This window comes from Struthio camelus, chromosome 1 (genome assembly GCF_040807025.1).
Source record: "Struthio camelus isolate bStrCam1 chromosome 1, bStrCam1.hap1, whole genome shotgun sequence".
Taxonomy (NCBI): Eukaryota; Metazoa; Chordata; class Aves; order Struthioniformes; family Struthionidae; genus Struthio; species Struthio camelus.
In genome coordinates, this window is record NC_090942.1 from 192,835,279 (window position 1) to 192,852,259 (window position 16,981).

Genomic DNA, 16,981 nt, shown 5'->3' on the forward strand with positions numbered 1-16,981 from the left:
TGTCTCGCCTCCAATAGGAAATGGACAGGAAACTCAAAGCTCAAATCTGGAGCTGCCTATCAAGAAAGAAAGCTTCTTCCAAATGCTTCAGTTGACAGTTTATGACAGAAGGCATAACTGTACATAAAACTCTTTGTATCAAGAAACAGGGGCTAAAGAAAATCCTGCAGATTTCTGGATTGTCAGTATAACAGAAACTGTTACCACCAGCAAATTTAAAGAAGTGTTTTCAATTGACCAAAATTTGGGACCCTCTGGCTCAACCACACAGTATTAACTATTTGCGAAACCCTGGACAGAGGTCCACAAGATGCTCAACTCTATGCTAAAGGACAAGCATCACCTCTGTAACACTACCACTTAACATCTTAAGATAGTTCATCCTTACCCTTGTGCCATAACTTTGAAGTATTGATAGTATTTACATTGAGTCTTTAAGTAGAGAATTAAGCCTAGCAAGCTTCTTTGGTTTCTTGAGCCTTTGTTTAACTTCATAAATGTTTAACTGCATAATACATTAAACTACCTGACATAGTAACTCATATAGCTTCTGTAAACTGAAACTAAAAAAAGAAAAAAAAACACACAAAAAACCAAAGAATCCAAAAATTTATCAGATATGTCATTCTAACATACACTAGAACAAGTAAAGACATCTTCCAAAACCCTCTGTATCTAAATACATAATGTAGCGTGCTTTTCCTGTACAAATACGTGTTGCATCCCTATGAAGTTTTACAGGATGGCAAGAAGAAAATTCAGGCTAAGAGTCCTAAGTAATTATGCAAGTTAGTTCTCATCCAGAACCGAAATCTCTAAACTAGCTTTTGGGTTTTGTTCTGTTAATTTTAAAGTTCTACTTCATATTTAAAAATTCATTTTAATTGATTATATGCACTTTAAAGTCCCTTAAGTATGCCATTTTCAAAGACTAGAGATCCCGGACACTTGTTAAGATAGCTCATTTTTAAAAATTTTTACTGTAACTTTGAATGAAGCAACCTAAATGTGTAACAGATACAACTAGTGAGAAGATAAATACATTACATTCCCTTTGTTATTCTGAATAAAGATTTTTTTTTTAATTGAAATTTAAAATGGAGTTTCATGTACAAGGTGTTTAATAATGCACACTCTGTAGATAAAATAATGCAAACGGTATGAATCTTAACTATTTTTAGTTATACCAACTGTGTCAAAGTGAAGATTCAAGCATAACACCCCTGTTTGATGACTACAGTTCTACCTAGTGATATTTCCATTGCAAGAACGAGATGTGCAGCTCAGTGTGGTGCTCACCCTGACTAGCCACCTCATTAAATAGGATACCTGAGGAATGTCATCTTCAGATCAATACAATTATGTTATTTCCATTGTAACAGCAGCAAGCCCAAAAGATACCAGAGATGGAAGGGCAGGCAACATGTTTTTATGCAAGCCAGCATACCCGTGCTGCCACTATGGCCAGCTTGTGAGCTGCCCCACAAGCAACACGCTGACTACCTACATGTAACTCAGCTCTCAGCCTGCTTGCCTGCACGCTGATCAGCATGCACCAGCCTCCCCACTAGCCTACAGGAGCAGGATAGCCAGGGTCATCTTGACAAGAGCATCTCACACCACTGTCAGTTTTGACTGTTCTGTAGATACAAAACAGGTTGTCAAGAACTTAAGTGAGATGTGCATTTATTTGCTTTTGAAAGTTTAACTCTTAAGTGGAAAAGCAGGAAGAAATTGATTGATTCCAATTTCTCAGGGTCCAAAAACTTCATTAAAAGATCATTAGTCATTTAAATTCCATATTTCTATCTGACTCCACTTTTCCTTCTCAACATGACAGGAACCAGTCTCAGAACACCAAAAGATACAGGCTCACAGAAAAGAGCTACCCTGAATACACAGTTGGGATACTGAAGCGGCTTGGACTGAACATAGAGGGCATCAGAAGAGCTTTGCATTTGAAAGTTAATTTCCATCTATTTCCACCTGCTGAACTGAAGAAATTGGTCCAGTTCCAATAGCACAATTGGATTTAACTAATATCTCCCCTTTGCATATATGCATATCCTAGAGGACAACTTAAAATACTTTACAGTAGGTGCGAGATGCAATACAGCGAGAAAAGAAGGTACCTGCATTGATGAAGTAAACATTTCTTCCCTTGAAATTTTCTTACTAGCCTTCTTCCTTACCCTTTTTCTGACACCTTTTAGCAACATGAAATACTGCAAAGCACATGAAAACGCAGAAGCCTCAGGAGCTGGGCTGGTTTTAGCAGAAGACAATTGAAAAAAAGAAAAAGAAAACTCAAGTGCTTATTTGTATACAATGGCTGAGATGATGAAGGTTGGCAGCTGCCTATCTTTGGTTAGCATTAAAAGTTAAACAACCCTTATTTGCCTAGGCATATAATTTGTTAGTACATGCAAAACTGAGGCTTAGGCAGACTATACTGTTTTACTTGCTCTAGTACAGCTTGACTTCAGCCAAAAACAAAGTACAAGACAAAGGGACACTGATAGAAGGTGATGTTCCACCTGTTTGCATTTTCTAAGTGCATGTAGCTTACTCCAAGAATCATATACAAATTAACATATTTAATATAAATTCTGGAACAGCAGCACAATGGTCTCAGTGCAATCACTTAAAGCACAGCTGGAAGAACTAAATCCAATGATGCTGCACACTCTGGTCCCCTCTATTTCTTTTGGGCATGCCCAGAGATTTGACATTCATACCAAACTAAACTAAATGGCTTGTCAAAATTAACCCTTCCTGCCAGATTTGTTCCTTTGGGTATGAGCATCATGGGTCATTAAGCAGTCTTTTTTTATATTGAAGTCCGACTCATCTTCTCCTTATCCAATTTTGAAATTTACCAAGTACTCCTGCAATACTTTCAAATTGTCCTTCCAGAAAAAAACAGTCATTGTTTTTCACTCTCACAAACTACAGAGTCAGAACAGCTTCACCTCTGGCTTTGTTATCATAGCTTCATGTCAAATTATGGCGACCCAGGCAGTCAGAAGCACAGGGAGGAGGCACGGAGTCTACAATATAAGAAACAGATCTACTAAAGCAACCAAATACACTGACAGTGTATCTGTACCCTGACCCAAGACTCTGGAAGAGTTTTATTCCATTCGATTACCAAAGAAACTGTTTGACCTCAAAGGTATTTGTTCCTTTTTTACGGAAACATTTTATTATTTTGCAGAAAATATTAGAACTGGGTTCAGATTCTCTGTGCACTGCAGAATCTTAAGAGTATAAAATTTCTCTTTGGCTAGTAATCTTTAATGCAGTATTAGATGCATTAGAAACACAGTGCAGCATTTATGCTATCATATTTTAGGCCATAATCTGTTTGGGACTCATGCTCTGAAGAAAGGCCTCTCAGAGAGAGCTAGCTTTTTCAGTGGGGGTTACCATGTCATTCCCTCCCACCCCCACCTTTCCTCATCACTTTTTTTTTTTTTTTGGGTCCCCACTTTGGGGCCTCTAAGATGAATACCAGTTGTTTTTTCTTAGCTAGTCTGTGTCGAGATAATTCAAGTACCTGAACTTGGTTAATCTTAGCAAACTAGACATATCAGATATTCATCACTAAGTAAAAGAGGCCGTGGGTAATGACTCACCTAAGTCAGACACGCATGGCAATATGGAAAGCCACAAGCCTCCAGTTATCGCTGTTCATGGCGTTGACTCACCCAGAAGAGTACAGAAGCAGAGAGTGCTGCCCAACCACAGTGTCTTCAAGAGATCTTGGCAGAAAAGCAAATGCTAGGCTCATTTCTTACAGGCTCTTCTGTAAGCATATTCTATAAGATTCTGAAACCCTCTCTGCATTTGTTTAACTTGCACACTGAGCTACCGGCAAAGCAGCCAGACACGAACACTCACATTTTAATTTCCATATACTCATGACCCAGTTTATAAGTACAGATATATTGACCAACCCTCAAGAGACTGGACCCAAGGCAATTTAGTTGGCTGTATTCAACACAAATAGGACACAAAGCAGTCCAGAATACAATCAACATTTTATCTGCTGTTTTGATATAGAATAAAAGAGCTGGGATTAACTTCTTTGCTTCCACTGGAGGAAAGGAGATCGAATGTACTAGATTTCCAGTTACTGCTGCTATGTGAATCAAGGACATTATATCAAATGAAAAGTTTTATAGTGTTTCCATTCAGAAGTACATCTTATCAATAAAGGTGTGAGTAACAGTGTTATTCGACCAAAACTGTCATGCAGCCATGTGGCCTCTAACAAATTTCAAACAGAAACGTCCAGGTAATCCCATAGTACCCCAAACTCGCTCATCACTACTCCATGAATGTTCAGACCAACAGGCAGGGTGCAAGGCTCACTAAGTAATTCAGAGCACTAGCTCTGTCTTGCAGTCCTAACATGACCGGGTAGTGCCCCAAAAAACTGTGGCAAGGGAGCCACTCCACTTTGACAAGCGAGACACTGCAAAAGCCTCACTTTGAAGAACTTAACTGTGGATTGGGCGTTCATATTACTGCTCAAAAGACATTGCTGACCTTCAGGATACCTGTAGCAAGTCTTTCTTCTTTTCCTGTATTTTTGGAAATAGAAGGGCACACTGAATAAAGTTTAGGTCTAATGAGTTGCCCCTTCTTTACTTGGTTTTATGATGTTGCTAGCTCTGCCTCTTCTAAATACTGTTAAACACCAATCAGGCACCAAGAACAATGGGTAACTAAGAAAACTTATTTACTAGTGATTCCTATTCACACTTTTTTTAAGTTAGCAGATTAAGGATTTTTAACATATAAGGATTTGAAACATTGGTAACATTTAAAGTATAATGATTCTGCTTTTGCCAATAAGTAAGTTTCTATTCAGACGTGTTCGCACTAGAGATGTTTGCTATTTTCTCATGTAGCAAGAACAACAAAGCAGATGCTTTAGAATTCCCTAGAATCATAAGTTTAACTTGGCTGTCCTTGAAGGAGAACAAGAGAAGTATCTATATGATTCCTTGATTTTTCATAAGACATAACACCACCCCTGTTCTCTACTAAGATACTGAAGCAAGTGTCCCTCCCATTCCCTTAACAAGAAGGGAAAACAGACTTGGCTGTTCAAGCAGAACAGTTGTCTGCCATCACCAAAGAGCAGAAATCTCTCTCCTCTACTACAGTCTAAAAGAATTCGGTTCAGAGGTAAAGGTTCAGCTCTTTATGACTAACTGATGTTACTAGAAATCAAATGCACCAGTTTTAATGCCTTATTTTGCAACAAAAAACTATTTTTATTTGTTTACTGAACATAAAACAGGAAAAAAAGCACAGCAAAATTAAAAAGCCCGTTAAATAGCAACCACATGTAACCAGATTAAAATTGTGATTTTTAAATTGACATAAACTTAAATTCTCTTCAAATGTAAAAGCTTTTACAAAATTGTAGACAACCACATTCAATAATCTAATTATAAAGTGAAGTTTCAAGTCAGAAGGGCCTGCAGACTTCAGTGGCAAGTGTCCAGATAAGACATTCGTAAGCGTGCCAAATCTTTATAAGCAGTTAAAAAAAAAAAAAAAAACTCTTCCCCTCCCAAAAAGCAGAAAAACAACACACCCTCTAAGCTGGGAGGTGACAGACACCTTGTCGGGACTCACTGGATTTCTGTAACCCACCCAGTGAATTTGCAAGTTACTTTCCCACTCCCCCAAGTGGGCCTACCTCAAGCTAGTAAAAACAACCCAGATTTCATCCATCTTACAGAAAGAAAACCTAGTAGGCTAAATACTAGCCCAATATTTGCAGTCTTCAGTATTATCAAATACTGCAGTCTTGCAGTATTATCAAGGTACCTCAGACAATGTATTTATAATCATCCTCCCGGTAAAGTGAGAAAAAAGTCCTATTATTCCTATCTATAAAATGATTTTTTTCCCCTACATCATTTTTTAAATGTATAATCAACAGGTAAAAAAAGATTAAATGTACTAGCTTACTATGCAAGAGAAAATAGTGAACCCAGCTGACAAGCCAGGAAAAAGGCAGAGCACTAGAAATTAGAAAATTCACTCAAGCAACCTCCCATGATCTTTTACAAACCTTGTCAAGCAGCCTTTCTGAATTTAAGCATTTCAGTGCCATGCACTCTAGATGTCAGGTTAAAAAGCGAGGTAGACACACGAGCCCAGATTCTGTGCTTCTGTCACTTAAAATTTTCTGGATATTTGGGCATCTCCAAACCTCAGTTTAGGTGTCCATCCATAAAAAGCATAGTGGCAATCCCCAAGAAGTTGCTAGAGGGTCTGGTTTTGATGGATAAGAACAGATATAAAAACTTATTTGCACCTCACAGCTACAGGGCCCACTGAAAACACCTTTTTGTTACATTTAGGTTAAGTTGCAAGAGAGTCAACTGAACGCAGAGGTACAGCAGGCCATTTCCCCCCACGTCAGCAAAGGGCATGGGAAGAGGATACTGCTGGATTCTGAACAGTCATTGACAGCTCTTGATGTTCAAAGAAGCTCCCATATTTTTGCTGTGTCAGAGCTCTTTAAATACATCTTCTCATCTGGAAGGTTCTTCTTCACTGCTGTCTGTTCCACTTTTCTTGCATACCTTAAGAATGCAGGTCGTCCACAAGAGCCTGATGAATCCCAGCAGGCCTCTCTCATTTCATGAGCGAGTATCATCGTGATGTGGAAAACCTTCCATATCTGGATGCAAGTCAGACTTGCGGTGCAGAAAAATCACCAACACTGACTTTCCATCTCTCATTTGTTTGCGTGCTTGAAAAGGAACAAAAGGCCCTGATGCCAATAAGCTGCACGCAAAAACAGTTATTTGCTGCTTGGGGTGATCTTAGCTCACCTGGGAGAGCGCCACAATGTCTCGCTGCATAATTTGATCAAGTTTTGACTTAGATTGTACTTGACTAAGAAACGTCAAGGACTAGGATATTCTGGGAATTACACACTCGAGATATCACACCGCACCTGGCCAGGAATCTTTTACTGTATCTCTGAAAACCATTCCATGCGGCACACTAATCCCCTGTCTGACCACATTCTCCCTCATCTTCACGCAAAACAGCTTTAACTATGCCTCTGTACCAGCAAGTTTGCAATGGGGCTTGAGCACTCATTATATACATCTCTATTGATGCTAACAGGAGTCAAATCACGAAGAAGCCACTTCTCCAAGTAGATTTTGCATATAATTTATTCCATCATTACCTCTAAAGTCCATTTGTTATGGAACCTGACAATAACCAAGGTTTAAATCCACCCACCTCCCCAGAAAAACACAAGCCACAGAAGAAGAGAACTTCAGCTACTAACAGAATTTATGGAATATGGGAGAAATGAGTAACTCAGTAACAGGTAGTTGAATCAGAAAGACATTCAGTTTGTTTCCAATTCTGAAACCATCTGTGCAGCATATATTCCCGTTTTGTTCTTGTTATATTTTATTAACCACAAAAAAGAAATCAAGTTTAAAAGTGACTGTAACATTTGCTTAACCTGAGAAAGGAAGCATGAGCCTCAGCTGACCCAGAAGAAGTGATATGAAGCTTCCCCATCAAATTTAATGGTGTCAGTTTGGCTGTGAAGGGATACAACCAACTGGTCTGATAGGGCAAGAAATAAGCTGCAAGAGTCAGAGCTTAGAAACTCTGCATGAGCGCTTTCGATTGTATACCAAATCCAGTTCTCAACAGGATTTGATGCCTGTGTTCTCACTTTGACTATTCAGATTCACTGAGCCAGTGATGCTATCAACACAGCAAGACCATAGTAGTTTAAAACAACTTAAATCAGCTGCTACCTGTGTCATTCTGCTCCCCTCCACCCCCGACCCTTCTTGTGGCAGTATTTGTGCCTCTGCCAGGAAAGGGAAAGGCAGAAAGCTGAATAATTTGTAAAAGTGAGCTCCCAAATGAAACTGGGTTGTTGCAATGTAGCTGGGAGTAACTGGCTTTTGGGGATTGCTACAAGCCTTATTTGCTTCATCTAGCCTTTGAGGGGAGTACAGAGAGGCAGTGAAAACACTAGTCAGTGCAGAAGAGTATCATGAGATGAGCTGGTAGCAGCTTGATTGCTCATTCGTTAAGACTGCGCACAGCTATGGTACCTCTGCTGCACTAAGCCTTGACATTTGATGAGAACATTGCTTTAAGTCAACCTATACCTTTCTCAGATGCCCCCGGACTGTACAGATTTGGCCTCCCCAGAATGATTTTACTCTGCTTGCAAAAATTCATGGCAGCATAACAATAATATCTGAATAAATTCACATATCCTAAGGCGCCAGATCCACACTGCTGCAGAGCAACAACAGAAGATTCATTGGAACTCCCAGAGCTGACTGAGATAGATCTGGGCTAAGCCCATTTTCCTGTTTTACCTCATATGGGGTCAGGATGCTGAAAGTAAAGAACAGAAATGGATCTTTGAAGTCCCTGCACTCAGCGTACATGCCAAAAGATGATACAATTGCCTCTAGAAGTTATAACTAGGGAGAAGACATCACTGGAGACTGGTCAAGTCTGAAATCACATAGAGCATGGGTAGGTGAAAGACTACAGCAGTTGCTCCATCTCCTTCTGGCAAACAGCCTTCAATGGACTTCATGAGGTTAATCAGAAGTTAAGATACTAAAGATTCATATTCTTTTGACTCATTATTAGGGGCATTACAAGTATATAAAAAGGAAATTTTAATTCCAGAAATTATAGAGTTTTTACAATAGGTTAATTGGGCAATATGGCCTAATTCCTTGGGTTTTTTTTTTAATGACTGCACTTGCAACCTTATTTTTCCTCCAATATGCATTTTGCTAAATACGTGATCATAAAGTCTTACTGCACCACACAAAGATAACAGCAAGTCACAGACAGCCCTACAAATTTTAACATCTTAGTTCATTATGATTTTTTTTCCCCATTTTAGCCAGGGATGCTGACTGATCCTCATAAAAAGAAGTAGGCTGAATTCTTTGATCTATCATCTTAAATACCAAAACAGTGAGCCAGCTTATGGTTGCCTGCTACTGTAGTAAAGAATAGATAACACGTTTCTAGTCCAAGAAGTTGAAGGAGTAAAAGAGTAAAAGAGTCTAAGGAGGAAGCTACCAGGTAAAGCATGAAGCTGAGGAACTGCAAGCAAAAATGAGAAGGCTCGAATTAAGCTTTCTAAAAGCTAGGTTAGCTTAGATGTCAATATAAACAAATAAACCCATCATTTAAAAGGGCTATCATAAATTAATTGACTGCAACTGTTTAATCTTGTCCTGTAAAACCTCAATTGCACTGGATTAAATCAGTGCTGCACATTTAGAACAAACCCACTGAGACTTAAGGCTACGTGCCTGTTGATCAACGAGTAAAAGCTTTCTCCCCATACACTGAACAATTTTCAAAGCCCTTTCATATCTCTGGATAATATAAAATTGAAAAGTTTGTGAGGAGAAACTGTTCTGACTTCTGCTCATCCAGAGGAGGATGCTACTCTCCAAGTTCCTTATCACTCAACTCTGCAGGTTCACTGCTCTAACTGCTGCTGCTCGCACTTCAGTACCTATAAAAACAAAAGATTCTCACTTAAAAGAGCAAGAATGAAAATTAATGTTAAGTGAATGCTGCTTAGCATTCTGCAACTGAATTTATTATTTCTTTTTTAGGATAAATACTTTTCACAAGTATTAATACCTCACATTCTAATTCTATACACACAACTACCTCCTTCAGTGAGCACACAGAGCCAAAAATAGGGTAAGCAACTCTCACCCAGACTTGAAATCAAGAAAAGTAGAGTGAACCAGGGTAGGTCAAGCAGTCATAAGTTTTGACTTCTGCCCAATGGATTGCTTTATTTGCTCTTAAAAAGGGAGCACAGTAAGAAGTTGCATGGGGTACCAAAGCCTGTCTTAAGATAACATGAAAGTACTTACTAATCTTTTGCCTCCCTTAAAGTTGCACAGCCCCTGGATTAACAAAAATCAAAGACATCCATATGGCCTACCAAACATAGTAATAAAATATGAGTTAACTACAGATTAAAAGAGAAAGTATTTTGGTCTGCCAGAATAGTCTGTACCCAGAGGGGATCAATAGTAACTCATCAGTACTTATTAGAAGCCAAAGAAAGATTACTAATGTATTTTTTAAAATGTATTCAAGCCTGAAGAGTTCAAAGGCAGTAACTGTCCCCAGGCAGAAAGCGACTCAAACACCACTGTTTTCAAACTGAGGTTGAAGATGTACAGTACTTAACATGTTAGATTTTCCAAAGGATATAATCTAGACATCAAATCACCATTTATTACTCTATCATCCTAACCACCTCTTTTCTCATTGGCAGAATCTGAAAGAGCGTAGATGCAAATCAACATCAACAACAGAACTTCTCCTCCTTGTATTTAAAAGCTACCTACAGAAAACTGGAGGCAGGATCTTTATGTAAAGCTCCTTATTGCAGCATAGGTACCAGAACAGGTGTATCTAATCACTGACAGTTGAGAATTAGGTATAGGAAAGCTTAGGAAAGAACTGCTCTATGCTGAACAGGTATCCTTCACTGGATCCAGAGAATCCACAATAAGCAGGAGGTGAGTCTATGTAGTATGCCAGGGGAGTAGCAACAACAAGTAATGCTGATGATATCATACTACTGTGCTCCTTTATTCTCCGCTGTAAACTTAACTTACATTGTTTTATTTTTGGATTCTTAATTTAGATAAAGTTTACTTAGAAAAGTTATTCTAATATTAACATTAAAATAAGTACCACGATCAGAAAAAAGTTAAAAAGGAGGTACAGTCAAAACAGTCAGACAGTTAATATAATTAAATTACTTTGAAAGATATGAAAGGCAGTAACATATTTATCATCTTTTACAAAGCTTTCCATTAAACTAAATTTGATTTCAGTGCACCTGCATGAGTATACAACTTTTATATACTTCTGTATTTCATCTGCTTGGTGCACCCAAAAGAAACATGCTTCTTATGTTTCAACCCCTTCTCAAAGCATGGATGCAAGTTTTAGTTCCATTAATGTTAATGTGGTTATCCACCAGGCAAACAGTTTCAGGGCTGAACTACAAAAGGAAGTCAATCAGCCTGGCTACTGTAAGATAACCCTATAGGATATATTCTCCATAATTGCAAATACACTATTCCAAAATAATTACTTCGTTTCAGGAGCAAGCGTTCTACTGAGAGCTAAGGCACCTTAGCTGGTCTGGTATAACCAATGCCAGTAAAGCTCAGGCGGTCAACTCCCCTCTTCCTCCCATACAGGCAGACATTTAATTCCCCTAGTCGTGGGCATGCTATAATATAAGCAAGTATGGATGACAGATCAGTTCACACTAGGCATGAACATACCTAACCTTTCCCTGTTTAGAGCTCTGATGGATTCAGGCCAGCGCCTGAGAAAGCAGCAACAAAGCCAACAACGAAGACGAGGAGATGAGACAAGGACAAAATGAATGAGGAGTAGCAGGAAGAGTCTTGCTGGATGAGAAGGGAAAAAAGAAACCTACCATGTCTCCTCCCCCTCCTTCCCTAAACTGAAGGATGGTCAATTTTTAGTTACTTTCAAATAATTACTACTGTTAGCCAAAAGTGCTTAAGTTATCACGCTCCTTACACACAAGGTCTTCTGTGAGAAAGAATCACTGTCATCAAGTTAAACAGAAATTGAGATAAAGATTAGTTTACATTGTGAATGTCATCCTAAAGACACTGCTGCTAAGCCTGACCTGCATGAAACTGTCTCCACCCAAACAATGGCAGCAGAGGTGTGATTTATGCTTAAATACAAAACATGCTTTCAAAGGACTAAAATTCCAGCAACATCGATTGTAAAAGTATAGTCAAGTGATAATATCACAATATATCAGCAGAAGGAAGGAAAAGCAGTCTCAGGAGGAAAGAAAGTAATTTTACATATATTTAGGCTCTCCTGCTAGTGAATCCTAATTCGACTTCAACCCTAGTCTGGCTTCAGGGCCCCCTTCCTTTCTTATTACAGAAACTTAAAGGCTTAAGATTTGGGATTTCCTTCCTTTTCCGTTGTGACTTAAAAATCGAAGATGTCCCTAGTAATGGCATATAGATCCCCAAGACTGTAAGAAGCCCTCCAGGGAATAAGCGAGCGGCCTTTTCACCACCCAGACTCTCTCAAACTCGGGGGAAGCAAACTAACACTCCATTAGCCTGAGAGCCCCACGCTCTTTCCCGATGTAGATGGAGACGCCCAGCAGGTGATTCCTTGTGTACCTAGAACCATAAAAATATATATGTGTATGCGTGTGTGTGCGTGTATATATGAAACACAAAAAAAGGTGGTTTAAGCTAGAGCAGGGAGCAAAATCGGCGGGCCCAGGTCGCCGCAGAGAGGTCCATGGAGGGGGGGGCGGGGGAGCGGCCCCTGCGGTCTCCCCCTGGCCCTTAGCAGCCGGCGTAGGCCTCCATGTGCAGCGGCGCGCAGGCGGACGGGCCGCCGCTGCCCGGCGTGCGAGCTCCGCCTCGGGCGGAAGGGCTACGACCCGCCGTGGGGGGGGGGGAGCGGCACAAAAGGCAGCCGGCACCATTGTGCAGCCCCGAGCGCACCGGGCAGGGCGGCGGAGGGCAGGGGCCGGCAGGGAGGCAGATGGAAGGGGAGGGTGGGGGGGAAGGTGCCGGCGAGGAGGGGCGGATCGGCGGATCCCGGCGGCGCAGGGCCCGCCGCGGCCTTCCCCGCCGCCCCCCCCCGCCTCAGCCGGGTGGAGGGGGCGCGGCCGAGCCGGGCCGGGCCGGGCCGGGCCGCTCGGCCGCCTCACGCCGCGGGCCCCGCACACCGCCGGGGCCGCGCTAACCCTCCCCCCCCGCCGGCCGCGCCCGCATGACGGAGGAGAAAAAACCCCGCGGGCCTCCTGCCCGCCGCCGCCGCTGCCCGCCGAGCGCCGCCAGGCCCGGCCCGGCCCGGCCCCTCCTCTCGCACCCGCCTGCCCGCGGCGGAGGAGGCGGAGGCCGGGCCGGCCGGGCCCCACCGGGCCCCGCGCCTACCTCCACGTCGCGGCCCTTGTTCTTGAAGCTCTTGATGCGGTGGTTCTCCAGGCCGGCGGCGGCGGCGGCGTTCTCGGCCATGGCGGCGGCGGCGGCTCCCAGCTCCTGCGAGGCGGCTCCGGCGGCGGCAGCGGCTCGCGCGAGGGGAGGGGAGGGGAAGGGAGGGGGGCGGGGGAAGCGGGACGCTCCGTGACGAGCCCGAAGGGGAAGGAAAGCGGAGGGGGGGGGGGGGAAACGCGTGCGGGAGCGCGCGCGCGCGCGCGGCGTTGCCAAGTGACCGCGCACGTGACGCGCTCAGAGCGACGGGCGGGCTCCGCCAGTGGCGGCGCGGGCTCTTCTCTCGCCCCGCCCCCTTCCCTCTCTCCCTCGGCGTAACTGCCAGCGCCGTGCCCTCGGCTGGGGACTGCGCTGCCCAGCATGCACTGCGGCCCCGGCCCGCACGCGCCAAGAGACGCGGCCCGGCGGCGGCGGCGGCGGCCCGCGCGTTGCATTCCGGGAGTCGTAGTCTTCGCGGCGTGGTGCGGGCGGGAGCGCACCCTGCAGGGCGGGAGGAGCGGCCGCGGCCTGGGCCTGGGCCTGGGCCTGGGCCTGGGCCTGGGGGTTCAGCAGTAAATACGGGGAGACTCGGGGAGACGTTGAGGCTCCCAGCGCGGGGAGAGCCTGCCGGCATGGCGGCGGTGGAGATGCGCAGCCTCTCCGCGGTGGGAGAGGGCCCCGCTTACCCCAGGGCGGTCGCGGGCTCGGGCTGCACCCCAAATCTCCCGGCAAGGCCCTGCCACCCGGGCTGCCGCGCGCGAGCGAGCGGTGGCTCCGCTCCCCGAAGGCGCCACGCGGTTACCTGCCTCCTGTGGTTCGGTGCCTGGTTCGCAAACCCGGCTTTGGGTTGTTCTTCCAGCTGCGGTTATATCAGAGGTCACCTGCGGCGGCCTCTTCCGTCCTAAACCACAGCGCCAAAGTTGCCGTGTTTGGTCTGGGGAAAGCACTGCGAAACAAGCATTTGGCGAATCAGAGGTCTTGGGAAGCCCTCGATCTACTTTAGCTCACGTGCTGAGCCGTACCTGGAAATTAAATCCAATGTAATCCAGTGCTTTCCAGACACGTCGCTTGTACGAGGCATGCACAGCGCGGCTGTGCGTATCCTGGAGGTGTCACACTTGCTGTAACGTAGAATACAAACGGTCTAGGCCAGTCCGACCGATTGTCCCCGCATCATGAAAAATTGCTAGAAATCCCCAGCTCGATTATGCAACTGTGACAGTAGGCCTATGGATACACTGCAAATAGATTCAGGATTTCCAGATCTGCAAATGCCTGGGTACAGCAGGTTTCTGCATATGTTCAACCTACAATACCTTAAAATTGCACTCAGTATTTCCAGAGTGGAAAAGAGGACGCACTGAGGTGATGTAATTCTAGACACCGGTAACCAGTGATCAAACATCTTCTGTAAAGCCAGGTCTTACTCCTTTGGAAGAAAAGCGTCCAAGGAAACCAAAATCTAAAAATAATAAAACCCTGTAACATTCATATCTAGCTCACCTTATATCACATCAGGTCCTGCAATAGACCTTTGGAACCATATACAAGCTCTTCATAGACCCTCTCTTTCTCCTTCAGAGTCCCTTCCTTCAATCAACAGCTTGGCCTTTTAATTGCTTTCCCCCGTCCCCTCTTGCATCATTCAAATGACTTTAACTTGTAACTTCTAGTTCTAGCAAAATAAGGCTTGCAGCCTGTTGGAAACAAGCAAAATCTGGAAAACAACTGCTCTTCCTCACTGTCGTTCAGCTGTGTGCCAAATGTTCTCCTGTGAGGAATCACTCTAGCACTTGAGTCCCTCTTGGATCCAAGCAGCCTGGGCTCCAGATAAACATTTCTCCATGCATTTCCCCCGTTGCTTTGCCTGGGTGTGCTGTGCTGTTATTGCTAGCTGTGGCAGCGAAGAAGGAGCCCAGAGCATGCAAAGCGCAAACGCCACGACTAATGTGACCGTATTTATCAAGACTGCTAATGTCAGAGATGATAGCTTCTAGGTTCTAGCACTTTTTCTTTTGAAGGAAAATTGGACCCAGCTGTCCGGCTGTCTTCAAAAGAGTCACTAAAGCAGATTCAGTAGCTGAGAACTTTGTTTTACCAGCCAAGGAAGGTGGTGGCAGCTGCCAGCTGTGGCTTATGCAGAACCGCTAGGACATCAGCGCAATACCGCTTTGAACCCTGCCAGATGGGTGTTACAGCCATCCTGTGGAGGAGCCGCACACCATTACCACGAACAAAGGAGCTTTGTTCAAATCCATTCAGTGTGATATATGAGGTAGAACAGAAAACTTAATGAATAAAAAATAGAATGTCACCAATCTGAGACAACTCAATTTACATGAAGCTGTATCCATTGCGCTCAGTAAGATATATAGATACAGTGGTGGTCGTGTCTTTTCTTGTCTGTTTCTTCTTACCCATGATATAGGCTTTTCAGAGTTTCTGTAGCACATTTGATTGGTCTTGGTAGACACTTCATAACTGAATGCCTTTTAGACAGAGCTACATGGCAGTTTGATTAGTGTTACTGTCTGAATAAAGCTTCTTGGTGGAATTCTTGACTAGATAATTTAACTTGCATGCGCTCAGAGAGAACACATTTTGATGCAGTGCCCTGAATACTGCTTTTTGGCACTGTAATAGCCACTGCTAAAATATAAGGAGCAAATACTTCGCTACTTTGAAAACTGAATGAACTATGTAGTTCAGTGCGGCCATTCTTCCTCACCACATGAGCTTCATATTGACGTGTTCCTGTGGACAAGATCTGCAAGCCTCGACCCATCCCCGTCCCCACAGTGGCACCTGATACCTAGGGCTGGGGCTACCCCAGCTGCTCCCACTGCTGAAGTGAGTTGATCTGTGTTTGTTTCTGGAATGACCTGTTGACTTCAGCAGAAAAACATGACTAATAAGGTGATATTACCTTGTTTTGGGAACCACAGAGGAACAGCTCAGGAGCCTGCCTGCAGCTACAGCGTCGACACCCCTGAGGTCACTGGTCACTCGCTCATATGCGCTCAATGATTGTGTCAACACCTGCCAGTCGATACAGCTGCAAGAAAACCAGCATATAAGAGAACTGTAATGCTCCTGAGTAATACTCTTTCTAAAGCAGCTCCGTGTCGGGGGGCTATCAAGTATGCATTAATAAAAGGACCTGCAAGAAGGATCAGGCAGATTTAGATGCAGCGATTTAAGATGCTACCAAGTATCAGCTCTGTCTGGCTGGTGCATGTTACAGGGGGAGGCAGGGGGGCAAATAGGACATGTGCCATCTCCTCAGCCTCCCTGTTCACAACCATGAGGAGCTGAAGCTGAGACATGTGCGGTGAAGGAGGTGCAGGTGCCCTCTGCTGCAAGAGGAGTGGGGAAGCTAGTGAGATGCTGTTTTCTTAACCCACTGCAGCTGGACTGGCTGCAGACTATCTGTCAAAACCAGGGTCTATAAAAACACGTAACTTCCAGTTACAAAAAGATGCAAGGAACACTACTTTAAGTCAACCTAAGTCATTCATCAGTCTCACCTCTTGCTTGTCCTTCTCCAAATGGGAGGCCTACGTGTCTCTGGCTTGTATCATACTATCACAGGCAGAGCAGAGTGGGAGGAAGCTTTTCTGTACAAGATTTGCCACTGTTCACACAGTCTCTTACTCCCAACAGACGGTTAACTTTTGGGCCTAGCTTTCCCCATCTATTAGAGCAAGATTGGCAGATGCTTGTATAGCATGTATCCCCACATTACTTTTAGCTCTCTGGCAGCTGGCTGAACTGCGTCTCGTTGGGTGTTGCCCTCTGAAGAAAAGGGATGTCTCTTTCTGTAGGGATGAGTAACGCATAAGGTAAACTAAGGCAAAGTCACCTGCAAACAAAGCCTTTGGTACTCAGTTTGTCTT

The 16,981-nt window shown here is 43.9% G+C and overlaps 1 protein-coding gene across 1 annotated transcript in view; it reads right to left on the minus strand.

Moving 5' to 3' along the window:
* The window catches only part of KPNA3 (karyopherin subunit alpha 3), a 52,235-nt gene extending 38,214 nt beyond the window's left edge, over positions 1 to 14,021 (minus strand). Inside the window, exon 1 of the mRNA XM_068929890.1 lies at positions 13,050 to 14,021. Within this exon, the coding sequence (XP_068785991.1) occupies positions 13,050 to 13,130 (81 nt within the window). The 5' untranslated portion in view covers positions 13,131 to 14,021. The remainder of the gene's footprint in view (positions 1 to 13,049) is intronic.
* Between the last annotated feature and the right edge of the window lie 2,960 nt (positions 14,022 to 16,981).